We start from the raw sequence: 25,842 nt of genomic DNA on the forward strand, positions 1-25,842 counted from the left end.
ATGAAGACCAGTCGACGACATGAGCGACGATGCATCAATGCGATCACCAAGCGAGGAACAGCCCCCGGCAGCAGCAGACGGCTAAGTCGTAGCCGTAGCCGCGTCATGGGTGACAATCACAGAGGCGTTTGCAGAGGGAGAGCCCACGGCGGCGGTGCTGAATGAACAGACCGAAATTGGGGCCGTCGAGGGGGGGGCGGGGGCGACGGAGGCGGCGGGCTCGGTGGCGGCGGCGAGGCTGGCGGCGGCGGCGGCAAGCTTGGTTGGTGGTGGCTAGGGCGGCGGCGGCGGGAGGGAGTGACAACGGCGGCGGCGGCGAAAGTCTTCGCCCGCCTATTCCAAGCGCCTGAGGTGACTGCACAGAGGTGACTGCAGGCATCTGGTGTCAGGCACCCAACTTGGTGCCCTTAGTCGCGACTTTGGCTGCCCGGGAAGACTCGAGTCACGCGCCTTTGACACAGCCAGGCCCGCCTTCAACACTGCTGTGGAGCGTAGACACCTACGATGTGAGAAAGTTGAGCTGTGAAGTTCACAAGGCCTCCCTAATTGGCCTTGAGCTGAGCTAAGCATCTGCTAGTACCCATGCCTGGCCCGGCGGCGGCAGCTCCCACGCGCGAGGCGACCGAGCTGGCTGCAGAGCGCGGTGTCGGTCCCGAAGAGGCTGACCGGCAGCAAGCCGCAGGGCCCGCCGCCAGCTTGCCGACACGGCTGCCGCGCAAGCTATGCGGCGGCGGGCAGGCACGCATAGACTTCATGCAGAAGGGGTGGCAAGCCGTCGGCCCGTGCTTCTCAACCGACGATGCTGCGCTGGAGTCCATGCCTGATCACGGGGGTAACAGCGGGCGGTGGAAGCGAGCGCCGACCGGGCGAGGCACCAGCAGCGCACGCAAGTTCATCTGCAACGCCCATCGTGCGTGCGAGGTGCACGCGCTGCTGCGCGAGGAGAGTCTTGGCTGGCAGTGGCACATCTCGCGGGGCGTCGCACACACCTCCACCTGCACGCACGGTCCACGCAGCAACTCCGCGCTCAGCTGGGAGCAGGCGGCGGTGCTCGCGTCTCACCTCCGACTCGTTCACGGCTCAAGGCTTTTCTTTCTGTCACAGGTGCATATTCGCTCAACTCACGTCCGCCACAGTGACGTCTCAGAGTGTCTCCTCATCCGTCACAGTTCCGACTCTTCACGGCCACTCACCGTATCTCGTTTGCCGCCCACTCGTCTCACTTTGTCTCCTCACCGCTGGCAGGTGCGACTCTTCGCGGCTTCACTCGGGAACTAGCCGGGGCAGTCGGAGAAGGGGCAACTCCGTGCACTGACGGTCGGCCGTCAGAAAACACGCCTGCGTGGATCGCGTCACACCAATCCTCGCTACCCAACGCGGCCAAAGGATATCCACCTCCTCGAGAACCTCGAGAACTGAGTACAGTTGTACTGACCCTCTACCCACTGATCACTTCCGCCCCCTCGTTCCCAACCCATCCACCTCGCCTCGGGCCGCGGCGCGGAATGAATTCTTTTTCTCGCGACCGCAGGGGTTGGAAAATTATTTTCCGGCGCGCGGCAAAATTCTTTTTCTCGAGCGAGTGGGCTTTTAAAATTCTTTTTCTCGGCTTCCATATCCTAGCGCGGCCAAAGGATTCTACTCGAGAACCTGGAGCTATGCCGCACGGCCCGCCGCCGAAATGCGGGTCCCTTGCCCCAGATTTCTCCGCCACGTCCCACGAGAACAAGACCGTCAAGCTGAGTGACTTTGAGGGCAAGAAGCTCCTCCTCTGGTTCTATCCTCGGGCGTCCACAGGCGGATGAACCGATGAGGGGCTGGCGTTCCAGGCGCTGCTGCATAATTTCACCAAGGCCGGGTGTGCCGTCGTCGGCTGTAGCAACGACAGCGTCGAGAAGAATAAAACCTTCTCTGATGCGCAGGGTTTCACTTATCCGCTCCTCTGCGACGAAGACCTCTCCGTGGCGGCTGCATACGGTGCGGCATTGAGCGCGGAGGAGGGCGGCCCGAAGGCGAAGCGCGTCGCGGCGCTGATCGACAAGGGTAAGCTCATCAAGTACTTCGACCCGGCAGGCAAGGGCGAGTTCCCTTGCCAAGCGCTCAAGGTAGTCGAGGCGCTCATCTAGAGCGACGCGATAGAGGAGATCAGATTGAACCCAGGAGGAGACCACGCGTGCTTCGCGAATGACGGCGTCGCCCGTAAACCGCGCCATCACCCAAAAACCTCCTGGGTTGAATGGGTAGGCGGCGGGTGACGCCTGAGACTGCACGGCAAGCGTCATGTTTTTAGATCTGAAGAGCGTGTGCGAAGAGGGAGCCGGCAGATCCGCACAAAAACCATCTCCATCACTGTCTCGTGTCTGTCACGGGGCATTCAGCCAAAATGTGGGGGGAGAACCATTTCGCAACTGCGTCCATATTACGTACCTGCGGTACCCGGGAGACAGGAGTGGGAGTGCTTAACATCAACACATTCTGCACGCCCGCACATGTGCGAGACATGCTCATCCACATCTTCCCGCGCCATAAACAGTGCTCACACGTGCGACAGCCGATACATGCACGGGCTGCAACCCATTAGCATCGCATACTCTCCCTTAGATTGCTCACAGAGCTGTGCCATCTCCAACGCACCTTTGCTCGACTCCAGGCCGGCGTCGTGCCGAGCGAACTTCCAGCTCCCTGCGCGCGTAGACACAGACACAACAGCGTACATTCTAAGCGCCGGGCCGGGCGAGCCGAGAAGCTCACACCCTGCCGCCCGGCGGCGCCGAGATCCGCGCGCCTCGCAGCGAGGCGGCGGTGGCAGTTGCGACGCGGCGGAGGCCAGGCCCACCAACCCTGTAGCGCGGGGAGGGGGCATGCGCGCGTCAGCGGGAATTGTCTCTCCTCGCGGCGGGAAGCCCTCCGAGCGGCGCCGATTCGCAGCCGCCGGCGTGCGCGCAGCGCTGTCGCTGCTCGCCGCCGCCGCCGGCGCCTCGGCGTAGAAGCGGCGGACGGCGGCCTACGAAGATGGACGAGCGCTAGTTGGCGGATGCCGGCGCCTCGGCGGAGGAGGTGGCGGCAGCTGCCTTCTCGGAGCGGGAGGTGAGCAGCTCGTCGGTCTTGCAGAGCTCCTTGAGCCGCGCCTCACACTCCTCCTTCTCCGCGCGGACGATCCTAGGGTTGGGATTAGGGTTAGGGCCAGAGGGCTGGCACACACTCCTCGTTCTCCGCGCGGACGATGCCTGCGCTGCGAGAGGCGGCACTGGCGCAGCACGTCGCGCATCGTCGAGCGGCGGATACCTGTTCACGGCTGCACGCGTGAAGAGGCGCCGTTCACGGACCGCACCCTCGCACCGTCGAGCGGTGGCTGCGGTCGGCGTGCTCAAAGACGTTGGAGACGAACGCCTCCCAGCCCGCAACCTCCGCCCCAAAGATGGTCTCCACGAAGGCGCGCGTCGCCTCGAGCCGCCCCCGCTCCGCCGCCGCAGGGTCCCCGATGCACGGTCCTCCGCCTATGGGGCGTGTCCCGGACGTGTCCCGGACGTGTCCCGGCGGGCGGCGCCTCCGCCACTCGCATCCTCCGCCAAGCCCAGCGTACGCTCGCACCGCGATCGGCCGCAACGCGTCAGTCAGCGGGTCGACCAGCTCGAGCGGCTCCCCGCTCGCGTCGGTGCCGGCGGCGTACCGCATGAAGGCGGCGAGAGCAAGCGCGACGATGTCAGTGCCCTCCTTGGCGTGCTTGTGCGCGGGCGCCACCTACCACACCACCCACGGGACTGAGCCCACACCGGATTCGGTACTCTGGAGGTATGGGAGTCGCCGTCCCGCACCCACGAGCTCTTGGCAAGGACCTCGCAGACCAGCTCCTGCTGCGCGCGGTAGTAGAGCAGCGCGTGCTGCAGCGTGTTCATGAACTTTTGCGAGCCGTCGAGCGCGAGGCGCGCAAGCTTGTCCTTGATGAATTAATTAGCCCGTGCTCATTCATTAACTATGCGAGAGGCGCGTTCATTCATTCATTACGCGAGCTTGTCCTTGATGTACGCGTTCGAGAAGCGCTCGAGCAACGAGCGCTGGTACTCGGCCAAATCGACGCCATGCACCGACCCGAGCGTCTTGACAACCTCGAGCATGTACGCGCGCAGAAAGGCAAACACGTCCGGGTCGGCGAGCGCCTACGCGAGAGACGTGTCGATCACAGCGGCGGGGTGTGGAGAAGAGGCGCCCGGGTCGGCGATCGCGTCGTCGACGAAGACGTGGTCGCACAACATCGCGGCGTACGAGAGCGCCTGAGAGGAAGCGTACGAGTCATGCACACGCCACTCTCTCCTCGCCCAGCACCGCGGCGCACGAGAGCGCCGAGTGCGACGAGTTGAGCAGGCGGAGCTTCATCAGCTCGTACGGCTCCACGTCGGCCGTCAGCATCACCTGTTCACGGCTGGAGGTGTCAAGGGGCGCTGCTCCCGACACGACCTCTGCGCGCGGCCGGCCCCACACGTCATTCGGCATCGCCAGCTCCCAGCTCGGCCTCCCCGCCGAGAAGGAGTCCTCGATGACCCACTGCAGGAAGGGCTCCTAACCAACAAGCAACCATGGACTCGGTCGACAAGTCTGAGCGAGGTCGATGGCCCACCGCAGGTAGGGGCACCGCGATCACAGGCCACTCGTCGACGATGCCATACTCGGAGCGGAGCAGCTCGCGGTGCTCGTTCTCCGTGGCGGGAGTGATGCGGTCGACCATCGAGTTTGGAAAGGCGACGTCCCGCTCCATCCACGCGGCGAGGTCGGGGTCGACGGCAGACGCGAAGTCGAGCGTCACGGCGCGGCAGACGGAGCCGTTCATGGGCATGTTGTCGCACGACAGGACCTAAGGAATGGTCCATTGATACTTAACCATTCATGACGGAGCCGATCACAGGCATGTTATCGCGCGACAGGAGACCGTGAGAGGGCCGAGGCCCGCGCTCCGTCGCCGCTGCAAAATGGTGCAGATGAGGCCGAACGCGGTGCGCGGCTGGGCGAGCCCACGCGCCCCGCCCCACTCGTCAATGTCCTGCTCACAGCTGCAGGTGTGAACAGACGCTGTTAACACCTTGAGGTCGACCGCCCCACTCGTCAATGTCCTGCTTCACCAGCGGCGCCGTGCGGTCGAGAGACCCGTCCGTGCAGCGGTAGTAGCCCTTCTCAGTGACGGTGAGCGACACGATCCGCACGCTCGCGCTGCAGAGCCGCGCCAGCGCAGCCTCGGGGTCGGCGGGCACGAAGACGAACTCGAGGATCGAGCCGATGACGCGCGCAGAGGCGGCCGCGTTGCCTCGCAGCAGGAGCGAGTACAGCCCGTCTTGCTTGGTGAGCACCTCCGCCATCTTTTTGTCCCACGGCATCAAGCCGACGCCGATGATGCCCCACCGCTCCGCCGCCTTCACCTCTCCCGCGTGCTGCTTCGTCAGCAGCACGTCCGTCACGTACGCCAGGTGCGAGCGGTGGAAGCCTCCGACTCCGATGTGAGCGATGTGCGCCGTCGCCTCGCGAGAGCCTTGCGCGGGCAAGCTTGCCGCGCTGCCTGCCGCGCCGATGGCGGCGAGGTTGGCGGCACAGAGGGGGAGAGCCTGCCGCTTTGGCGCCGCGGGCTCGGAGAAGGGGTTGAAGGCAAAGCGGAGCCAATCGCCGGACGCCTCGTCCCCGAGTGCCGCCTAGAAAAAGAAATGTGACGCGAGTATTTCTTCTTACGTGTGGAGTCGCCTCGTCCCCGAGCTTGTCCCCGGGGGCCGCCTCGTCTGCCGCGTCGCCGGCGGCGGAGAGAGTGTCGGAGAGGTTGGTGGTCGGCGTGCCCACTCCCATCTCCACCTCGAGCAGGGTGCCGTCCTACAGGGAGGGTCCGCGAAGGCTCCCACAGAACCGGGCTCACACCTGTCCCCCTCCTCCCCGCCTCGAGGCGGCTTGGTCACTCACCTCTGCTATCGCGGGACCGACGAGGTCGCGGGAGGACTGGCGCGATCGGCTGCGCGAGGAGACAGGCGAGGGCGCAGAATGCTGCGAGGGCGCCTGCTGCTGCACCTCGAGCGCAGACACCCCCTGTCAGTTAATTAACTTTTGATTCTTCAGTTGTTCTTCCTGTCTGCACCTCGAGCGCAGACAGCCCCTGCAGCCCGGAGCCAGCCTGCGCGTCGGCCAACCCATGGACGGCGGTGAAGCTCGCCTCGCCGCGGGCGCCGCGCGCGGCGCCGCGCCGCCAGTCCGAGTAGCCGCGCCGGAACTGCGCCGCCTCGTCGCGGATCTTCTGCAGGTTCTGGTAGCCCGACAGGTTCTTCGCCTCGAGTGACTCGGGGCTCGCCGTCGTGACGGCGAGCGGGAGGTTGAGGTCGAGCGCAGATAGCTTCCACGCGCGCGCCATCGGAGGCTGGTCTGAGCCGCCCGAGCTGCGCAGCTCGCCGAGCATCGGCCGCCGCAGGTCGCCCGACGGCACGCGGAGCTGGTTGATGACCTCCTGCCGCGCCTCCTCGTCGAGCAGAGTGCCGTAGTCCGAGTCGATGGAGGTGATCTGGTTCTCGCCGCTCGGACGCTCGCGAAAATGCGCGACGAGCGGGACGGGCATCGCGAGACCAACACTCTCCGACTCTAGTAATAAAGAATTTTACAACAAAACTCCCTCGCACGACACTGGGATAAAGAATTCAAAAATTCAACCTCTCACAGCACACAGGCTCGCGGCGTGCCGTTCTCCCATCCCTCCCTTGGGTTGTATGTTTTCTTTCTTTCTTTGACAGGCTCGACACAGGTGCGAACTGGCGCGTGCTAGTACTATCGCCGGCACACCACCGGAGCCGCCTAAGCGACTCCGTTAAGAGCGGCAATGCACTTAGCACCGTGCACAAAGCAAAAGAATTTTACAACAACAGGCGGTCGCACGACACGATTCACGCGACAGGCGAGGCGCGGGCGACGGCTTCCTCAGAAGCCGTCGCCCGCACCACAGGAGCAGTCACACCAAAAAGAAAGAAAGAAAACAGACACCCAAGGGAGGGATGGGAGGACGGCACGCCGCCACCACACAGGGATTTTAAGGAGAGGAGTGTGGTGCGCTAGCCGTCGCCCACCCTAGGGGGTCTGCCTCTTCCTATCTCTTTTCGCAGTCTCTCGCCGATTCTCGCTGCAACCTTCATGCCACCTCGCGGCCGCTTCCCACTCTCGTCGTTCTCTCCCTTGTCACTTCCTCCTCTGTCGCGTCATTCTCTTCTGCCTCGTCCTGCGCCGCCGCCGCCTGCCGTTCCCTTGTTCTCTCGGCTTCTTTCGCCTTTCGGCGCAGCTCCGCCCTCCTTGCTGCATATCCTGGCCCCTCGAGTCTATCGAGCTCCCCTCGCGCAAGGACCACGTTTCTGACTCCCACTCCGATCATTTGCCTACAGGTCATGTTGTTGCTCAGGTCCACTCTCTCTTCGAACACTCGTGCCTCGCGGAGGAGGAATGGAAACTCCCTCCCGGCGGCGTCGGTGAGCACGAGGGGAAGGTCGCCGACGACGGAGGCGTCGGCTGCCTCCCCGCTGAGGCCGATGAAGGTGACGTTGCTCGGCCTGGTGTTGATGAGGTCGGCCTGGTTGGGATGAATGTGTTCGGTGGCACCGGTGTCGAAGACGATGATCGCGGCGGGGGCCGAGATCAGAACGTGCCGGCGCTCGTGATGGCGCGTGACGGTTCGACGCTCCTGAGCTGCGCAAAGGGCGTGCAAGTGCTCCCGCGTTGCGGCCGCCGACGCGCTGCGGGCGCGCCTGTTGGAGATGGGCGTTGTCGTCGACGATAGGACGGGCGGCTTCCGCATGGCTACTGAAGCTCCCACCGATCCCGCCTCGTCCAACAGCTACGACGCGGCCTGGCACGCGCGCGTATCCTCCACGCGACACGTTTCGCCAGAAGCGTTCCTCGCGCACTCTTCCTCTTGGCCGCACGTGCGGAAGCTGCAGACGTACTGTGAGCTCCTCGGCAAGCGCAGCGACGAGCGCCACGAGGTCGGCGAGCGGCTGGGCGTCACGCTTGGCCTCGAGCTAGAGCGGAGCGGCGGTGCGGGCGCGGTGCTCTGCGTGGAGAAGCCGTACCTGGACGGCTTTGTGCGTGGCTTCCGCCGTGCGGGCGGTGCGCACACGCCAGCACCGCCACCGCCGCCACCGCCGCCTCACGCATACCAGCCCGCCGCCCACCGCAGGTGGCGCGCCGTTTGTTCTCCTCGCGATCAACGGCGGCGACTCGCCCCTCACGCCCGACGCGCAGCGTCGGCTTCTCGCCCTGCCGGGCCTGCGCGCCGTCTACGCGCACAACCTGAGCGCGCCGCCCACGCCACGCGCCGCCCAGCGCATGCACCCTCTGCCCCTCGGCGTGTGCCCCGTCCGCGGCGCGGGCGCAGCGGGCGACGCGCTGCTGGAGGGGGCGCGCGCCGGCGCGCCGCCGTGGGCGCAGCGCGACAAGCGGCTGCTGCTCGCGCCGATGAAGAGCAACTCGCGCTGGCGGAAGGCGTACCTCTCGGTGCTCAGCCACCCGGACTACGCGGCGCTGGTACACATCGCGTCCGGCCGGCTCTCCCTCGCGGAGTTCCTGCAGCAGCTCGCCGCGCACCGCGCCGTCCTCTCGCCGCCAGGCCGCGGCTACGACTGCTTCCGCACTTGGCAAGCGCTCGCGGTGGGCTCGGTGCGCCGCGCCGCCCGCACACGCGCCCTCGCTGCGCCTGCCGCTGGCGCGCTCCGCCTCCTTTGCTCCTTCGCTCCTTCGCCCCCGAGGCGGCTGCGCGCATGGGTGGCGTGGGTGGAGGGGGTGACGTGCCCAATGCGGCAGGTGCCTCTCGTGCCGCGCGACCCGCGCTTCGACTCTCGCCTCTTCCAGCTCGGCCCTGTCGCGCTGCCGCCGCCGGAGGAGCTGACGCCCTCGCTGCTCGCCAAGGTGCTCGACGGTCTCAGCCCGCCGTCGGGTGGGGCGCCGGACGCAGGCGGGGCCACGGGCCCCGGCGCGAGCGCAGGCGTGCTTCTGGATCCGTGGCTGGCGCGGTGGCGCGCTCACTTGGCGGAGCTGGAGCCCGGGCCGGAGACACAGCTCGACTGCGAAGGCCGAACCGCCGTGGCCGCCGCCGATCCCGCCGCCGCTCCCGCCACCGCGCCCGCCACCGCTCCCGCCGCCGCCGATCCCGCCGCCGCTCCCGCCACCGCGCCCGCCACCGCTCCCGCCGCCGCCGCTTCTGCCACCGCTCCCGCCGCTGCTCCCGCCGCCGCTCCCGCCACCGCTCCCGCCGCCGCCGCTTCTGCCACCGCTCCCGCCGCTGCTCCCGCCGCCGCTCCCGCCGCCGCTCCCGCCTCTGACGACGGCTCCCGCACCCCGCCACCGCCGCCGCCGCCACTCTCGCTGTCGCCGCCGCCCGCGCCGCCCTCGCCGCCGCGCTTCGCTGTCGGCTTCTCGACGGGCCACGTGGGCACCACCTCGCTCTCGCACCGCGGCATGTACGCGTGCGCGTGCGAGCAGCGCGCCGCGTGCCGGTGCCTGACGCGCACCCTTGATGCCTTCTCCGCCTTCCCGACCCTTCCGCCTTCCCTCCCGCCCTTCCGCCTTGCCTCCCGCCTTCCCGCCTTCCCGCCTTCCCGCCTTCCCTCCTTCCCCGCCTCCCCGCCTCCCCGCCTTGCCTCTGCAGCGCCACTGCCGCGTGCCCACCGCCCAGCTGCGCTCGCACTGCACGCCGTTCCGCCGCGTGCCGACGACCGCGCGTGGGCGGCCTGCCCGCGTTGGCAGGTGCGCGCTGTCGTCTTACGCAGGCGCCTCCGTTTCGTTCACGTGTGTCCGAGCGCCTCTTTCACAAGAGCAGGCACCGATGGTCCCCCGGGCGCCGGGGGGGCTCAGTTGAAGATCGGTGCGTCTTACGGCCTCGCTCTGCAGGCACCGATGGTCCCCCGGGGGGGCTCAGTTGAAGATCGGTGGTATTCACGTAAACGCACAACCCCGGGCCCCGAAATCGCACAGTGATGACAGTGACATGCAACACGGGGAAACCCAGGGAAGGCGAGCAAAAACCTTATCGCGCGCGCTAGACGCCGACTCGGAGGCCGCACCGGTCAGGCGCGCAGCCGGAGAGAGAGGGAGGCGCTCAATCGCCGAACTCGGCGAGCGTCTCCAGCGTCTCCGCTTCGTACGCACCCTCCTCCCAGCAATTGAGCGCCTCCTCCACCCCCGCGCCCGCGCCCGCAGCGTCCGTGCCCGCGAGGATGGCAGCGACGCGCTCCTTCTGCCGAGCGTTCGCCTCCGCCTTCGCCTCCTGGGCGTCCGCCTCCATGACCCGCACCACCTGCTCCCTCCACACGGCGACCCGCCCGGCCAGCTGGAGGAAGGCGTCCGACGACCGCAGGAGCGCCCTCTCGGCCGCCTGCGAGGTGGCGCCGCCCCCCGACCTCTGCTGCGCGTTGCGCCTGGCCCTGCGCCCCTTCAAAGGTTGCGGCCGCAGCTCCAGCACGACGTACGTGTGGCGTTGCGGGCCAGGCTCGCGGTACGCCGGCACCCCGTCCTCGTCCGCGTATCCAGGCTCGCCGGGACGGGCCTCGCTCCAGGCTGTGACCAGCCCGGAGGCTTTCAGCTCCTCCCCGATCTCCTCGCCCTCAGCAACGAGCTCCGCCCGCCGTCGGGCCGCGCGCTTGGCCCGGAATGCCACCGCCTCCGCCGCCGCCGCCGCCGCCTCCTCCGCCGCCGCCTGCAGCGCCGCCTCGGCATCTCTGCCGGGCGATGCCGCCACCGCAGCAGTAGCAGAAGCAGCAGCAGCAGCAGTTGGAGCAGCAGCAGCCGCTGCCGCCGCCGCCTCCGTCGCCGCCGCTGCCGCCTCTGCCGCCTCCTCCGCCGCCTCGACCGCCTCCGCCTCCGCCGCCTCCGCCGCCGCCGCCGCCGCCGCCACGGCCTCGCCGGGCGGTGCGGCCGCAGCTGCAGCTATGGCAGCAGCCGCAACAGAGGCAGCAGCAGCGGCAGAAGCAGCGGCAGCAGCAGCAGCAGCCGCCATCGCCGTCGCGCGGTCGCTCAGCATCTCGAACGAATCCCCACGATGAGCAGCGAGGCGAGGAATATCTCCTCGCTGCCGATCGTCGGGCCGATAAACTGCATCTTGAACATCTCCAATAACACGAGCGTAGCGGGAAGAAAGTGGTAGCTCACAGCTCGCTGTAGATGTCCTGGCGCTCTTCGGTTCGTCCTGATCTGATCCAACCGCGACTTCCGCCGCTTCCGCGAGCTCGGCGAGCTCTTCGAGCTCGTCTGCCCACCGCTCCAGCGCCGCACCCTCCGCAAAAGCCTCTGCATGGCTTTTGCCGGAGCAGCCGCCACCTGAAGCGGCTGCCTCTGCGGCGCTGGCGAGAGCCCGCTGCACAGCCTCACGGAGCGCTGCCGCAGCGCCATCCTCCTCCTCCACCACCACCTCCACCACCGCATCGGCACCACCGAGATGCTCTGCGGCGAGAGCGACAGTGTTGGCTTCATGCAGTGAAGCGTAAGCGTGCAGCACCGTCTGCTCGTCCGCCGGCAGTCGCTGCCGGCCGCCTGCGCCGACGCTGTTGACGACGCTGGCAGCGCCGCTGTTGCCGCCGGTCGCAGTACCGTCGTCAGCGGCGGCGCCGCCGCCGCCACCAGGTGGGCGAGCAGAGTCGGCAGGCCTGCCGACAACCACTTCACAAAAACAGAATTTTACAAAAAAGAAGCACGGCCTCTCTCAAGTGCTCCAAGTGCATGCACCTGCCGACGCCGGTTTCTGTTCACGCCGTGGTATTCACGCCCCAACAACCTCTCGAGTGAGGAGACCACGGCGCGTCGTCGGTGCCTTCAGTGCATGCGAGCCGCAGCAGACACACCAGTCGACCAGAGAGAAGCAGGATGGCAGCCGTGCTCAACATCGGCGGTAGCGATGATCCAGCGTGCGCCACCCGCCCGGCGTTCTGCCCTCCCTCCCCCGCCGCCGCCACCGATACACGCCGTCGCGCCTTCCCGCCGCTGCCGCTGCTCCGGCCTCCTTGCCTCTCCTACGGCCTCGCCGCGCCCGTCGCCGCACGGGCCCTCGCTGTCGCGAGCTCCGCCTGCGCCCGCACCACCTCCCTCTCCAGCGCCACCGCCTGCAGCGCCGCCGCCTGCAGCGCCGCCGCCTGCAGCGTCGCCGCCTGCAGCGCCGCCGCCGCCCTCTCCGCCCGCGGCAGCGGCAGCGGCAGGCGGTGCCGCCCACACGGCCGCCCGCTGCGCGCAGGTACCGGTACAAGATGCCGGCGGTGGTCGGCAAGCAGGAGGGGCGCGGCAACGGCAAGAAGACGGTGATCGTCAACGCGGCGGACGTCGGCAAGTCGCTCAAGCGGCCGGGCGAATACCTCACCAAGTACTGCGCGGTTGAGCTCGGCACGATCTCGACCTTCGACAAGACGCAGGGGCAGGGCTGCATCACCGGCTGGCACGAGACCAAGGACCTGCAGGCGAAGCGGTTCAAAGTCAGCCATCACCGCATGACGGCCCCTCCCCCACTTCTTGTCGGCTCCTCTCACCCGTAGGACAAGACCAACAAGTTCATCAAGGCGCGGCGAGTGGTGCGCCAGTTGCGAGCTGGCGGGCGTGATCACCACTCGTTGGGAGCCCTTGACAGGAGTGGGCGCTGTGCGTGTGAGCGCAGTCCGGCGGGCGACATGACTGACCACCATTCGCCGCCAATGAACAGGAGCGGTCCACGTCAAGACGGCCGACCTCGAGGTTTGAACAGCGTCTGTTCACACGTGCAGCTGTGAACAGGAGCGGTCCACGTCAGGACGGTCGACCCCGAGGTGTGAACAGCGCCTGTTCACACCTGCAGCTGTGAACAGGAGTGGGTGCTGTGCGCCAAGTGCAAGTTGCCGGAGACATCGATGGAGCTCGACTCGAAGAAGCGGATCATGTTCGACTGCAAGGCTAGCTTAGCATCGCTGTTAGTAGTGTCAGTAGCGTTCGTAGCAACAGCAGCAACAGCGGCAGCAGCAGCAATAGCAGCAGCAGCAGCAATAGCATGAGTCGCCGCATCGGCCCGAGGATGCGGATCCTGCTGGGCGTGCGGCCACCGCTGGTGTAGCGGCGAGCTCGTTGTTCCTTGTGCAGAGAGAGTCGCTTCCCGTCGAGTGCTGCTGCGGCCACCCCCCCTCCTTCCCCCTCGGGAATATCTCCCCACATCTCCCCATATCTCCCCATATCTCCTCCTTCAGCCTCGGGCCTCACTCCACACTGTCTGTCCTACCAGGTGCAGCGTCGCGGACATGTCTCACAAGCGATTAATTAGTAGTCAGCTGATAGTGAATTCATAGGCGTGCGGCCACCACTACGTCGCGGACATGTCTCACAAGCGATTAATTAGTAGTCAGCTGATAGTGAATTCATAGGCGTGCGGCCACCACTACGTCGCGGACATGTCTCACAAGCGATTAATTAGTAGTCAGCTGATAGTGAATTCATAGGCGTGCGGCCACCACTACGTCGCGGACATGTCTCACAAGCGATTAATTAGTAGTCAGCTGATAGTGAATTCATAGGCGTGCGGCCACCACTACGTCGCGGACATGTCTCACAAGCGATTAATTAGTAGTCAGCTGATAGTGAATTCATAGGCGTGCGGCCACCACTACGTCGCGGACATGTCTCACAAGCGATTAATTAGTAGTCAGCTGATAGTGAATTCATAGGCGTGCGGCCACCACTACGTCGCGGACATGTCTCACAAGCGATTCATTAGTAGTCAGCTGATAGTGAATTCATAGGCGTGCGGCCACCACTACGTCGCGGACATGTCTCACAAGCTCGCAAACTACGTCCTCAACAACCCGCCCGACGCTAAGGGCGGCATCGTCCAGGCGCGAGATCGCCTGAGATTGCGCGAGGCTGTCCGAGAGTGCCCCCGACCCGGGCATCATCGCAGGGGGGAGATGCCGCCGAGATGCCGCCGAGATGCCGCCGAGATGCCGCCGAGATGCCGCCGAGATGCCGCCGAGACGCGGCCGAGGGGCATGCCGTGTGTGGTGTGTGTGGTGTGTGTAGACCAGCCTGCGCGTTGGCGGCACTTGCGACGGGCTAGCAGGCCGGGAGAGAGGCTGGCGCGGGTGGAGGAGAGAGGCTGGCGCGGGTGGCGGCACGCCTTCTTTGCCACAAGTGTCGCACCTCTTTAGGGCGGCGGGAACGCGAGCAAGGGCAAGAGCAAGGAGGACCGGCGCAAGGAGAAGGCGGCGAGGCAAAAGGGGGGCGGCGCTGCCGAGGAGGAGGAGGAGGAGGAGGCGGACGACACAAACGTGAGGCAGATAGATTGGTTAGTTGATAAACTAGTGCATAGTCCGTTACTCATCAGAGGTGAGGCATGCTGGGGAGGACCAGCGGGAGGACAGCGAGGAGTCATTGGTTCACTAGTGAAGAGTCCGCGTTACTGATCAATACTCAGCATCAAGCCACCCCCCTCCCCTCAGGCGCCCGCCAATGAGTCATTCATCAATACGTTGATTAGCAAGTCGTACTCTTAGGGTTGATACGTGGGTTACTAATGGGTACTCCTAGGTCCCAGCCAATGAGCTGAAGGAGCGCGCCGTCGGCAGCTTCGCGGAGCAGGGGGGGGAGGAGGAGGACGAGGACCAGGAGTGGTCCGTCGACACTTCTGCGGACGCCGTCGCCGCGCGACTCAGGGCGCGGCGACGCCTGGCTGCTTCAAGCTGGCTCCCGGCGGGGAGGCGGCGAGTGAGTCTCCCCCGCTGGTTGTGATGAGTCAGGTGCAGGAGCTCTACAATCTCCCCATATCTCCCCACATCTCCCCATATCTCGCTGGTTGTGATGAGTCAGGTGCAGGAGGCGGCGTACTCGAAGGTGGAGGCGGCCGAGCAGGGCATCAGCGACAAGAAGGCGAGCCAAGGGGGGGGGAGGGAGAGCGACGAGCTTGGTGTTTCGTCAGTCACTGGGGGCTTGGTGATGAGTCCACACAGGGTAGGGAGGAGGAGGAGGAGGGGGCTAGGTGAGTCCGATGTGAGAGCTGCAGCTCACTGAGCGATTGGCGACCAGGCGATGACGGAGGAGATATGGGGAGATATGGGGAGATGTGGGGAGATGTTGGCTTCCAGGCGATGACGGAGGAGATATGGGGAGATATGGGGAGATGTGGGGAGATGTTGGCTTCCAGGCGATGAAGGAGGAGATATGGGGAGATATGGGGAGATGTGGGGAGATGTTGGCTCCCAGGCGATGAAGGAGGAGATATGGGGAGATATGGGGAGATGTGGGGAGATGTTGGCTACCAGGCGATGAAGGAGGAGGGGCTCGACGAGTTTGAGATCGAGAAGCGGAAGATCGGCGACGAGGTTGGTCGCTCTCGCGGAGGAGGAGTCCCTCATTCTCAACCCACGGCCACTCGTCAGAGATGAGTGTGACAGGTGCGCGCGGCGCGGAGGAGTGACTCACTATTACTCACCTCTTACTCAGCGGGCACTCGCCAACGGCTCTTGGTGCAGGTCCGCGCGGCGCTCGAGAAGTCGGAGGCGGAGGAGGACGCAAAGGCGCGCGTCGCCGTCGGCGTGAAGGCTCTGATGGAGGCAGCCGAGAGCAGCGCGAGCTGGCGCGCCTTCCTCCGCTCACCGCGTCACTGTGCGGAGTCGCTGTTTCGGCAGGTCGCCGAGAAGCGCGAGCTCCAGCCGCTCGACCTCTTTGGCCCTCCCGCTGACGGCGGTGTGTTGCAGCGTCTCTTCTCCCGTCGCGGAGTCCGACTGCTGCTCCCGCGTAGGTGTCCCGCTGACGGCGGGCCGGCCGCTGTTCGTCTCCCCGTTGCCCACTCAGACTGCCGCCCCCCCGCAGGCTTCCTCTTTGACGGCGTGCTGGATGCGGCCGCTGTCACGACCCTCAAGGCGCATACGCGGCTGCTGCAGAAGCTCTACAAGGCCGTAGTTGTGAGCGGCTCTACAAGGCCGTATTGGTCATTCAGGCGCACATGCGGCTGCTGCAGAAGCTCTACAAGGCCGTAGTTGTGAGCGGCGAGCTATTGGTCATTCAGGCGCACACGCGGCTGCTGCAGAAGCTCTACAAGGCCGTAGTTGTGAGCGGCGAGCTGTTGGTCATTCAGGCGCACATGCGGCTGCTGCAGAAGCTCTACAAGGCCGTAGTTGTGAGCGGCGAGCTATTGGTCATTCAGGCGCACATGCGGCTGCTGCAGAAGCTCTACAAGGCCGTAGTTGTGAGCGGCGAGCTATTGGTCATTCAGGCGCACATGCGGCTGCTGCAGAAGCTCTACAAGGCCTTACCGAGGAGACAAGGCTCTGCTTGCCCGACTAGTCGGTTGAGCGGTGAGTGTCCATCAGGCGACGCGCGACAGGATAACTCTCTCCCCAGATCTCCCCAGATCTCCCCAGATCTCGCCCTGAGCTCCTCAGGCGACGCCCGACAAGAAGAAGACGCAGTCCTTCCTCCTCAAGCAGATCGAGGCGCGAGACACGGGCGGCCGCGTGCCGGAGCTGTGAACAGCGTCTCTTCACACCTGCAGGCTGTGAACAGGCGCTCGTGGGCCGCGTGCCGGAGCTGGAGAAGAAGGCTCGCGCCCAACCTCAAGTTGGAGCACCGACGACGACATCGGACGAGCCCCCTCGTCATGGCTGCTCTGAGCCTCCCTAGGCGCAGTCTGATTGGACACTCTCGCACAATGCAGTGCTCTCATCGAACGCTTCTGTGGCGCAGGTGCCGACCCTGCTCAAGCTGCTGTACGACGCGGACATCCTCGACGACGAGGACGTGCTCTTCAAGTGGTTAATAATTAATTAATGAATTAATAATAATTATTAGGACATCCTCGACGACGAGGACGTGCTCTTCAAGTGGTTAATAATTAATTAATGAATTAATAATAATTATTAGGACATCCTCGACGACGAGGACGTGCTCTTCAAGTGGTTAATAATTAATTAATGAATTAATAATAATTATTAGGACATCCTCGACGACGAGGACGTGCTCTTCAAGTGGTTAATAATTAATTAATGAATTAATAATAATTATTAGGACATCCTCGACGACGAGGACGTGCTCTTCAAGTGGCACGAGAAGGCGCCGAACACGACGCCCGGCCCCGGCTGCATCTCGGCTGCATCCCGGCTGTATCTCGGCTGGACACCTCGCCGTAGGAGTCGAAGAAGAAGCTGGGCCGCAAGGCGCCCCCCCCCCCCACCTCTCCGCCATCCCTCGCCCACATCGCGGCAATCTCTCGGCCTGTCTCTCGGCCTGTCTCTCGGCCTGTCTCTCGGCTGTATCTCGGCCTGTATCTCGGCTGTATCTCGTGGGAGTCGTCACTCTCACCGGCCGTGCCTCGAGATATGGGGAGATATGGGGAGATGTATATCTCACCGGCTGGGCCGCGCGCCGTATTCCTTTTCGCGACTCGAAGGGCTGAAGCACCCCGTGACTGAGTCGTGCCCAGGTGCGCGAGGCGGCGGCCCCATATCTCCCCACATCTCCCCATATCTCCCCATCTCTCAGGTGCGCGAGGCGGCGGCCCCCTTCATCACGTGGCTCAAGGAGGCGGACGACGAGTCGGAGGAGGAGTCGGACTGACGCCGCTGCCATTTCTTTTTACGTGGTTTTTTTTCTTTTTGAAGGCGGACGACGAGTCGGAGGAGGAGTCGGACTGACGCCGCCGCCGCACGGCAAGCTGCGCCCGTTTCCCGTGCACGTGCCCTGCTCGTGCCCTGGACGTGTCCTGGACGTGTCCGCGGACTCGCGCGCCTCCGCCGGCCGAGAGTGGCTGGCCATGGACCGCCGGTTGGCTAGTAGAGGCACCGGGCGCGGCGGCGGCGGCGGATGCACCGCCTTCTCTGCTGCGCCCGGCACGCGTGGGCCGCTGTCGAGGATGCCCGCCGCGGCGACGCCCCATCACCCGTTTCAGGAGGAGAAGTTGCAGAGCGTATGAGGTAGGAGTCCAGAGGAGTAGAGGGTGTCGGGGGCGTATCTTGCTATGTCTACGTCACTGCAAACACTGGATGACGCAACACTTTTTGCACATGCATGTTTGATTGTGGTGTCCCGCCGGCACACATCCCACATGCGGCTGTGCGCGCGGGCGGGGGGTCGGAGAGGGTCACACCGCCTCGACACATCACAGTGTCAGGGGCGCGCTGGGCGCTTGCGGTGCCAGCCGCGCTACCCAAGCCACACGCCTATCTAATCTTTCGTGACTCCGTGCACCAGGCCCACCACCCACCACGCACCACAAGCACCACGCACCAGCCTCCAGCGACCAGCGTGACCAGACCGCATTGCATGTGGCCCTAGGCCCTAGGGAACACACAGACATGCCACGTATGGGAAGGATATTCTTTTGCGGGGCGCCTTCGCTCGAGAACTACAGGTCCAAAGTGCAGACGACAGCGCACATGGAAGCGTTCAGAATGGCTGTGTCGTGTGGGCCTGTGGCAGGACGGCCGCACTGCCACTGGGTCCCGGCGGGCGGGGCTCTCGCTGTGAATGCCATAGCAAAATTTAGCGGCTGTGTCGCACATGCGCACGGGCCAGATTGATTCACGAGATTGTGCAGCAACAACTCTTCTCCTTGCTCGGCACACTTGCCTCCTCCTCGACGCTCAACACTGGCCGCGAAAACTGCCACCAGGGCGTCGATTTGCGACCGGCGTCCTCTTCTGACGCCGCGGGCGGCAAGCCGGTCTGCTGACGCTGGATCGGCATGCGCCCTCGGCAACGTGAGCCAAGCCCCTGCGGAAGCTCACTCACGGAGCAAGCGCGATCGCCAATAAACTCTGAAACTCGCAAAAGCCGACCGACTCCAAAAAGAAAGCCAGGCAGTTGATTTGGCCCTAGCGCCTCGGACGCCAAGCGGAAACGGCGTTCCGAGGCGGGGCGCGGTGGCGATCACCGGTCGGCGCCTGCGCGGCCGGCCGGCCCGGTGGGTCGCCACGGCACATGCGCCGCGCGCCGTCGCCAGGCCCCGCCGCCGCCCCGCCAGAGCAGCGGCGAGATGGGAGGCGGTCGGCGGGTGACATCGGCTCTTCGAGCGAGCTTTCAGCTCACTTTGACGACGCTAGGAAAATCAATTCGTGGAATCCAGTTCGAGAAAGATGCAGTGAGGCGGAGCCTACCCTGCGCCGCTTTCCTCCCAGCCTACACACACACCCTGAGAGCCGTATTTCCCGGCCGCGCAGCGCGCAACTCCGCACATGGAGTTCTGTTACTTTTTCGCTCTGTCCTGCCGCGTGGAAACAGTAACGGTGTGAGTCGCGCGCTCCGTCGCGCCCTGCGGGCCAAATACACCAACAGACTGATGCGAGTATCAGCTGGAGCGGTGTTACCCGACCACCTTGGTTTCATCGCGCGCGCGGCGAGCGGCCGCCGGCTATGCGGCGGCCGGCGTTCGCCTTGACAGACGCAGCGTTGACCACCTGCCGCATGCCTCGGGCGCCGGCGGTGCGCTCGCGCCGCCCACGCTCGATCCTCTGGATACGCACCGCCGCCTCCTGTCGCGAGACGTACATCGCGCGCCGAAACTCGCGCCACAGGCCCTCGAACGCCTCGCCGTAGCGGCGCACGTGGTACGGGTCGTCGGTGATGAGCATGTTTTCGCAGTTGACGTTGCCCGCGGACCAGCTGAAGTTGTACGACCCAGTGAGCAGTATCTGGCCGTCCACGAGGCAAAACTTGTGATGCATGTGCCGCGGCGTCGAGCCGGAGCGACGCATGGACCCGTCCTCTGCCGTCCTCCACTCCTCGAAGTCTGAGTCCACCACCGTTGCGACCCCCGCTTCGGCGAGCTCAAAGACGAGTGACCCGTCGTTCATCGCAGTCACATCGTCTGTGATTAGCCGCACCGCCGCGCCGCGCTTGTGCGCATCGAGGACCGTGTCGGCGATGCGCCGGTCCGAGAGAGTAAAGACGCACACGTCGAGGGTGTGGCGCGCCGTCGCCAGCACGCCGCACAACTCCTCCCGCGCCGCGACCGAAGGGAAGAAGAGCGTCGCTGCGGCGGCGGAGGGAGGCATCAGCAGATCGCTCTCGAGAGTCGCGGCCAGCGAGCCAAGCGACGACAGGAGCGCCGCCATCTCCGCCGCCGCGCCGCGCCGCCGTCCTCGCCGCCGCATCAGCTCGCAGCACTCCTCGGTGGCGGTGTGCAGCAGCCAGCGCGCCTGGCCGAGATGAGCCGAGATGAGCCGAGATGAGCCGAGATTGCCCGAGATTGGCCGAGACTCGTTCAGTTGGCGGTGTGCAGCAGCCGGTGCGCCTGCACCGGCCGCAAGTTAAGCCGCTGCAGCAACGCGCGGCAAGCGCCGAGCGACAAGCGGCCGGACGGGGCCTGGGCGAGCAACTGGGAGAGAGCCGCCGCGACCTTCTCCTCGGCTGTCCCCTGGGACGACTGGGCGCGCCCCATCGCCGGAGGGAGGCGGGCGGCGCGCCTACGCGACATGTCTCGGACATGTCGTGGACGTGTCCCGGACATGTCGCGAGGGGGCGGGCGGCGCGCCCTCGCAGCGCCGCCTGCAGCTTGGTCGCCGCCGCCGCGGTCGAGACTGGGTTTGAGCGCGAGAAGGCCGCGTGGAGCCGTTCGAACTCGGCGCTGTACGCGGACACCTAACAGATCGCTGCCTTCGTGCTAGCAGCGGGCGCTCCATTCGTCAGTTGCTGATGAACGCGCGGACACCAGCTTCGGCTCCGAAGAGACGAGGATGTTTTCGCAGTTGCGAGAGCTCGCGGCGCCCGTCCAGTTGAAGGAGCCGGTGGCGAGGATGCGGTGGTCCACAACGCAAAACTTGTGGTGCATCCGCTTCTCGCGCTCCCCCTCCGCCTTCCGCCCGTTGGCGCCCTCGTGAAGCGGCTCGTCGACGACCGTGTAGGCGAAGGCCGCCGTCTTGAAGATCGCGGCGCCCTTGTTGAAGGCCTGTCGCGGACGTGTCGTGGACGTGTCGCGGACGTGTCGCGGACGTGTTGCGGACGTGTCGCGGACTTGCGCACAGGGGAAGGAGGAGAGGGACAGGGGAAGGGAGGAAGGGGAAGGGAGGAAGGGGAGAGGGGTGGGGGGGGGGAAGGAGAGGGGAGGGAGGAGAGGGGAGGGAAGTGCCTGGTCCTCGTCCGACACAATCCGCACCGCGACGCCCGCCGCGGCCTAATCAATGATTATTTCGGACCTCACCCAATCAAGTACTACTGGAGACCCGCACACGCCACGCCCGCCGCGGCCTTCTCGCGAAGGGCCGCCACAAGCCGCTCCTCCGTCACGCAGTACACGCACACGTCAATCGAGAACTTTGCGCGCCGCAGCAGCGCCAGCAGCCGCTCGAGGGCCGAAGCGTGCGGGAAGAAGAGGGCGTCGCGAAACGTCGGCCGCGGCACGAGGCACAGCCGCTGCACCGCCTACTTATTAATTCACTGGGCGCCTGATTAATAATTAATTAAGAATGAGGCACAGCCGCTGCACCGCCTCGAGCAAGCGCCCCGCGGCCTCGAGCCTCGCCGCACACTCCTTTGGGTCTTAGCAATACTTGAGTCAACCACCAAGAATAGGCGAAGGCGTGACTGATTCATGAAGCGCGCTCCTTTGGGTCGGCGGCTGCGGCGGGGCTCTCCTCGGCGATGGCGCCTAATGGTTGATGAAGCAGGCGAGGTCTTAGACAATGATTCACTTGGCTGCGGCGGGGCTCTCCTCGGCGATGGCGCCTAATGGTTGATGAAGCAGGCGAGGTCTTAGACAATGATTCACAAGCTGTGGCGGGGCTCTCCTCGGCGATGGCGCCGCCCGGGCTGCGCGGGCCAGGGCTGCGAGGCTCGCCTGCGTGAAGAGTACGCCAGCCTCGGGGGCGGGAATGTTGTGCAGTGTCTTCCGAGCGCTGTGTGAGTACGAGGGAGGAGAATGCAGCGGCATACAGCCGAATACGCTCGAGCACAGTTGAGCCCGAGTCCCGCCTCGAGGCGCGGGTTGAAGGACAGGAATGCCGTCTCTCGCGCTTCTAGGCTGACGTGCTGCCAGATATGGGGGAGATACAGGAGAGATATGGGGAGATCTCGCGCTTCTAGCGGCTCGCTGCTCGTCCCCTTCATGACGATGGCGGCCCAGCCGCGCCGCGCCTAATTAACCAATAACTGACGTCTTTTAATTCATTCATTCCTGAACGACTGCGGCCCAGCCGCCGCCGCGCCTCGGCCGCCGCCGGCGCCATCTCCGGCGAAGTGGGGGGAGTGGCAAAAGCCTCGTCGGTGCCGTCGCCAGAGAGCCGCTCGGAGGGGGCGGCGGAGGAGGAGGCGGAGGGGGCGGCGGAGGAGGCGGAGGAGGGGGCGACGGAGGGGGCGACGGAGGGGTTGGCGGTGGGGGAGGCGGAGGGGGAGGTGGAGGCGGCGGAGGCGGCGGAGGCGGAGGCGCGAGGCGAGGTGAGGATGCTGCCGCCTCCCGGCAGCGGCTGGCGCTCCGCGAGGCGGCAGATCGAGGCGCGCATCGCCGCCGCCTGCTGCGCCGTCGCGGGAGGGAGACGCTCCAGCAGCCTAATCAGTTCTTAATTCACCAGTCATGACTCGCATTCCCTCGGAGGGGGAGGCTGCAGCAGCCCTACGTGTGTGAAGAGGCCGACGTCAGGGGGGGGGCTGGGAAGAGAGTACTGTGCCGTGTCTTCGCAGCACCGCGTGAGCACAGCGAGTGCAGCGGAGTGCGGTCGGATGCGGCGGAGTCCGTGTCCTCTCGAGCGCTGGTTGGGAGACAAGAGCACGCGCCTTCCGTCTAAAGACGCCGCTTCTGCTCGCGAGATATGGGGAGATACGGGGGGAGATGTGGGGAGATCTTCCGTTTCTAGGCCCCGGCAGCCTCTCGAAGGCCGCGAGCGAGCGGACGAGCGGGGAGGTAGCGGCGCCGAGGCCTGCAGAGAGGGCGGAGGGTGGTGCACGCTTCGGGAGGGCAAGGAAGGATGCCAAGGGGAGGGCAGGGAGGAGGCCAAGGGGAGGGAGAGGGGGGGGGGAGTAGAGTGTGGGAGGGAGCGGGGGGGAGGAGGCCAAGGGGAGGGAGGGGGGGGGGGAGTAGAGTGTGGGAGGGAGCGGGGGGGAGGAGGCCACAAGCAGGGAGGGGGGGGGGGGGGGGGGGAGTAAATTGGTTAAGTGAGCGGGGGAGGAGCGAGGCCAAGGGGAGGGAAGGGGGGGGGGGCCGGGGAACGGAGGGGAGGCCGGCGCGGAAACCGCCTGGCGGCAGCGCGGCTTCCCCCGACAAGTCCAGCTCCGGCACCTGCGGCGCCAGCAGAATGGATCAGTTGATGGTCCGTCAAACAACTCAATCGCTCCTCCCCCGACAGCCTCGGCGCCTGCAGCAAGGACTGGTCGTGCCCCGCCGCCGCCAGCACCGCGCCCGCCGCCGCCTCGAACCCCAAGGAGTCCGCTTTCAATCCACTGATTTCAGACCTCGCCTGCTTAATTAACTAATTCAGACCTCGAACCCCTCCGGAAGCGCCGCGCGCGCCCGCTCCGTCTGTCTCGCGGCGAGCCTGTTCACAGCTCTCTGTCTCCGTTCACAGCTCCCTGTTAGCTCCGTCTGTCTCGCGGCGAGCCTGTTCACAGCTCTCTGTCTCCGCCTCCCTCCATTCTGCGTTGCGCCCGCTCCGCCTCCCGCGCTGCTGCGGGCCGGGTGGCAGCCTTGACTGCCGCGAGGCCGCCCGGTGTCGCAGCCTTTGCCGCCTCCCTCTCCTGGTTAATGAGGATGGTAGTTGATTAAGTATGTGCCGCCGGGTGTCGCAGCCTTGGCCGCCTCCCTCTCCTGGACCGCAAACAGCCGAGATCTCCCGAGATCACGCGAGATCACCCGAGATCACCCGAGATCTGGACCCGCCAAGATCACCCGAGATCGAGACCGACCGAGCCTGGCCGAGGTCGGCCCCACCTCTCGCACGCAGCCGAGATCACCCGAGATCTGGACCCGCCGAGATGGCCCGAGACCAGCCGAGATCACCCGAGATCTGGACCCGCCGAGGTTGGCCCCTCCCTCTCCTGGATCGCGATCAGCCGCTCACGCGATGAGACGTGCTCCTACAGGAAGGTTCCAGGAAAGGTCTTGGAAAGGTCCGAGAAGTAGCCAAAGGCGACGAGGCGCGCTCCAGCTTCGGCTTCTCGGCCGCAGCGAGGGCGTCGAGGCGGCGCTGCAGCTGCTCGGGCATGGCGGTGTTGCTCGCACGTAGTGAGAGTAGAAAGGAGACGTTGTACATCCGCTTCCCCCCGCCGCCGCATGCCTCCTCCGCCGCCGCAGCCTCCGGAACCGGAGGCGCAGCTGCTGGCGGTTGGGAGGCGGCGAGGGCGGGACCAACGCCGAGGCCGGGAGGCAGCGAGGAGATCGGCGACGAGGACGGAGCGGGCTGCCGCGGAGAAGTGTCTGGGAAGTGTCTCTGAAGTGTCTCGGAAGTAGGGGCTCCGTGCTGCCGCGGAGAAGCGGGCGGCTGCGGCGGCGGCGGCGGCGGCGTCGGCGGTTCCGTGGCCGGCGCCTCTCCCTCTGCCGCTGCCGGCGGCGGTGGGGGCGCAGCGGCGAGAGCCTTTGACGGGGACTCGGCCTCCACTGGTGTGTCCGGTCGGAGAGCGGGTGGCGAGCAGGGCGGCGAGGAGAGGTGGGGCCCAGCAGGAGCCGGGCTAGGGCAGCGCGAGCGGCGTCGCTTGACGGCGGTCGGCGGCGACATAAGAGACCCATCTCGGCCTGTTGCTGCTTCTGACGCCGACATGCGCTCTCTGGAGGGTTTAGTGTCCGCCTGAGGTGGCGGCACGGCTCTCCTGAGCAGGCCACGTGGGACGTAGGTGGCCACCATCAGAAGGAGAACGAGCAGCGCCGTCAAGGCGATGAGAAGCGGCGGGATGTCGGGATTGAGCATTCGGGGTTGTGGGCGCTGGCGGGCGCTCAGTAAGACTTGAAAAAGAAAAATGTTTTTCTGATTGCCGAATCAGCATGTCACTCGTCGTCTCTCTGCTCCTCGCTCGGCCGGGCGGCGACTCGGGTGGTGCAGAGGCGCCGCCGCTGCGCGTGCGTGCGTACGAGGCGGCGCTGGAGCACGCCTGCCGTCGCCGCCACGGCCCGACGCCCGGGGCCGTACGTCGAGTCGGACAAACATTTGGCGAGAGCCAACCGAGCATCTTCACCGAGCATCATCGGAACGACCCGCTCTCCTGCAACGAGCCGCGAGGGGAGAGGCCATAAGCGCGTTCGCCGCCGCCGGACTCGTCGCCGCCTGCCTCGCGGTCTCCGCCCTCGCCGCTGCCATTGGTGCGCGCCACGCCCACCGCGCCTGGACTTGGGCTGCGGCCGGGGCGGTGGTGGCGATAGCCGCAGCCGCCATAGCGCTAAAGCGACGATGGCATCACCACACCTCGGGTGCGCCGGACCCACCGTCGCTATCGCTACCGCCATCGCCGCCTGGCGGGGGGGGCGGAGCCCCCGAGCCGGGACGGGGAGTGGTACGACGCACATCGCCGAGGTTACAGGAGTTGGCGCCCCGGCCGACGCGGGCAGAGTCGCCGCTGCCCGCAGCGCCCAAACGCAAGGCGCCGCGGAGCAAGTTGGCCCCTCCGACGGCCGGCGTCGCGGCGAGGGGCGCACCACAAGTCTCGCCGAGGAAGTGCCCTGCCTGCGACGAGATGATCACGCCCGAGCGGCAGACAGACTATATGTGGCGTAAGGCGCTGGCGCAACACCTGAACGGGCCGGCTCATGGCATGGCGATGGCTCCGTACGGAAAAAGAAAAAACCAACTCTCCGACCAAATCTGACAGGGCGATGGCGCATCACACTCCTCTCCTTAAAATCCCTGCGTGGTGACGTAGGTAGAGGCCGTAGAGGTCCTGACCTTCTCTCCTTAAAATCCCTACGTAGAGGTCCTGACCTCGGACTGACTACTC

General features: G+C 65.9%; 9 protein-coding genes across 9 annotated transcripts; 3 read left to right on the plus strand and 6 right to left on the minus strand.

Annotated features, from left to right (window-relative positions):
- Positions 1–582: 582 nt before the first annotated feature.
- On the plus strand, positions 583–2,464 carry EMIHUDRAFT_456838 (hypothetical protein; the record flags this gene model as incomplete). Its single annotated transcript, XM_005781440.1, has 2 exons — positions 583–1,047; positions 1,815–2,464. The coding sequence occupies 2 exons, from the start codon at positions 583–585 to the stop codon at positions 2,124–2,126; spliced, it is 777 nt and encodes a 258-aa protein (XP_005781497.1). The 3' UTR covers positions 2,127–2,464.
- A 559-nt stretch (positions 2,465–3,023) lies between these two features.
- On the minus strand, positions 3,024–3,896 carry EMIHUDRAFT_234141 (hypothetical protein; the record flags this gene model as incomplete). Its single annotated transcript, XM_005781441.1, has 4 exons — positions 3,024–3,159; positions 3,332–3,444; positions 3,592–3,741; positions 3,816–3,896. The coding sequence occupies 4 exons, from the start codon at positions 3,894–3,896 to the stop codon at positions 3,024–3,026; spliced, it is 480 nt and encodes a 159-aa protein (XP_005781498.1).
- Positions 3,897–4,001: 105 nt separating this feature from the next.
- On the minus strand, positions 4,002–6,589 carry EMIHUDRAFT_456840 (hypothetical protein; the record flags this gene model as incomplete). Its single annotated transcript, XM_005781442.1, has 10 exons — positions 6,107–6,589; positions 5,935–6,039; positions 5,713–5,847; positions 5,115–5,675; positions 4,925–5,035; positions 4,631–4,849; positions 4,480–4,557; positions 4,324–4,410; positions 4,239–4,271; positions 4,002–4,157 (listed from the first exon to the last, which is right to left on the minus strand). The coding sequence occupies exons 1-10, from the start codon at positions 6,575–6,577 to the stop codon at positions 4,002–4,004; spliced, it is 1,956 nt and encodes a 651-aa protein (XP_005781499.1). The 5' UTR covers positions 6,578–6,589.
- A 3,507-nt stretch (positions 6,590–10,096) lies between these two features.
- On the minus strand, positions 10,097–11,876 carry EMIHUDRAFT_234144 (hypothetical protein; the record flags this gene model as incomplete). The annotated part of the gene is made up of 3 exons (XM_005781443.1): positions 10,097–10,600; positions 11,198–11,436; positions 11,768–11,876. 3 exons carry the CDS (start codon positions 11,874–11,876, stop codon positions 10,097–10,099), a joined length of 852 nt encoding a protein of 283 aa, XP_005781500.1.
- A 357-nt stretch (positions 11,877–12,233) lies between these two features.
- EMIHUDRAFT_234145 (hypothetical protein) lies at positions 12,234–13,063 on the plus strand (the record flags this gene model as incomplete). The annotated part of the gene is made up of 5 exons (XM_005781444.1): positions 12,234–12,455; positions 12,516–12,609; positions 12,680–12,711; positions 12,822–12,922; positions 13,024–13,063. The coding sequence occupies 5 exons, from the start codon at positions 12,234–12,236 to the stop codon at positions 13,061–13,063; spliced, it is 489 nt and encodes a 162-aa protein (XP_005781501.1).
- Positions 13,064–15,159: 2,096 nt separating this feature from the next.
- EMIHUDRAFT_365947 (hypothetical protein) lies at positions 15,160–17,966 on the plus strand. The gene is made up of 9 exons (XM_005781445.1): positions 15,160–15,663; positions 15,808–15,890; positions 16,380–16,430; positions 16,501–16,536; positions 16,681–16,745; positions 17,034–17,046; positions 17,124–17,150; positions 17,476–17,517; positions 17,595–17,966. Exons 1-9 carry the CDS (start codon positions 15,543–15,545, stop codon positions 17,625–17,627), a joined length of 471 nt encoding a protein of 156 aa, XP_005781502.1. The 5' UTR covers positions 15,160–15,542; the 3' UTR covers positions 17,628–17,966.
- Positions 17,967–18,806: 840 nt separating this feature from the next.
- Positions 18,807–18,992, minus strand: EMIHUDRAFT_314752 (hypothetical protein; the record flags this gene model as incomplete). Its single annotated transcript, XM_005781446.1, has 1 exon — positions 18,807–18,992. The coding sequence occupies one exon, from the start codon at positions 18,990–18,992 to the stop codon at positions 18,807–18,809; it is 186 nt and encodes a 61-aa protein (XP_005781503.1).
- Positions 18,993–19,159: 167 nt separating this feature from the next.
- EMIHUDRAFT_424071 (hypothetical protein) lies at positions 19,160–20,371 on the minus strand. Its single transcript, XM_005781447.1, has 3 exons — positions 20,225–20,371; positions 20,065–20,129; positions 19,160–19,969 (listed from the first exon to the last, which is right to left on the minus strand). Exon 3 carries the CDS (start codon positions 19,782–19,784, stop codon positions 19,314–19,316), a length of 471 nt encoding a protein of 156 aa, XP_005781504.1. The 5' UTR covers positions 19,785–19,969; positions 20,065–20,129; positions 20,225–20,371; the 3' UTR covers positions 19,160–19,313.
- A 770-nt stretch (positions 20,372–21,141) lies between these two features.
- Positions 21,142–24,826, minus strand: EMIHUDRAFT_468595 (hypothetical protein; the record flags this gene model as incomplete). The annotated part of the gene is made up of 7 exons (XM_005781448.1): positions 24,628–24,826; positions 24,063–24,420; positions 23,947–23,994; positions 23,594–23,646; positions 23,402–23,456; positions 21,955–22,062; positions 21,142–21,351 (listed from the first exon to the last, which is right to left on the minus strand). The coding sequence occupies exons 1-7, from the start codon at positions 24,819–24,821 to the stop codon at positions 21,142–21,144; spliced, it is 1,026 nt and encodes a 341-aa protein (XP_005781505.1). The 5' UTR covers positions 24,822–24,826.
- Positions 24,827–25,842: the final 1,016 nt, after the last annotated feature.

This window comes from Emiliania huxleyi (genome assembly GCF_000372725.1).
Source record: "Emiliania huxleyi CCMP1516 chromosome Unknown EMIHUscaffold_201, whole genome shotgun sequence".
Lineage (NCBI taxonomy): Eukaryota > Haptophyta > Isochrysidales > Noelaerhabdaceae > Emiliania > Emiliania huxleyi.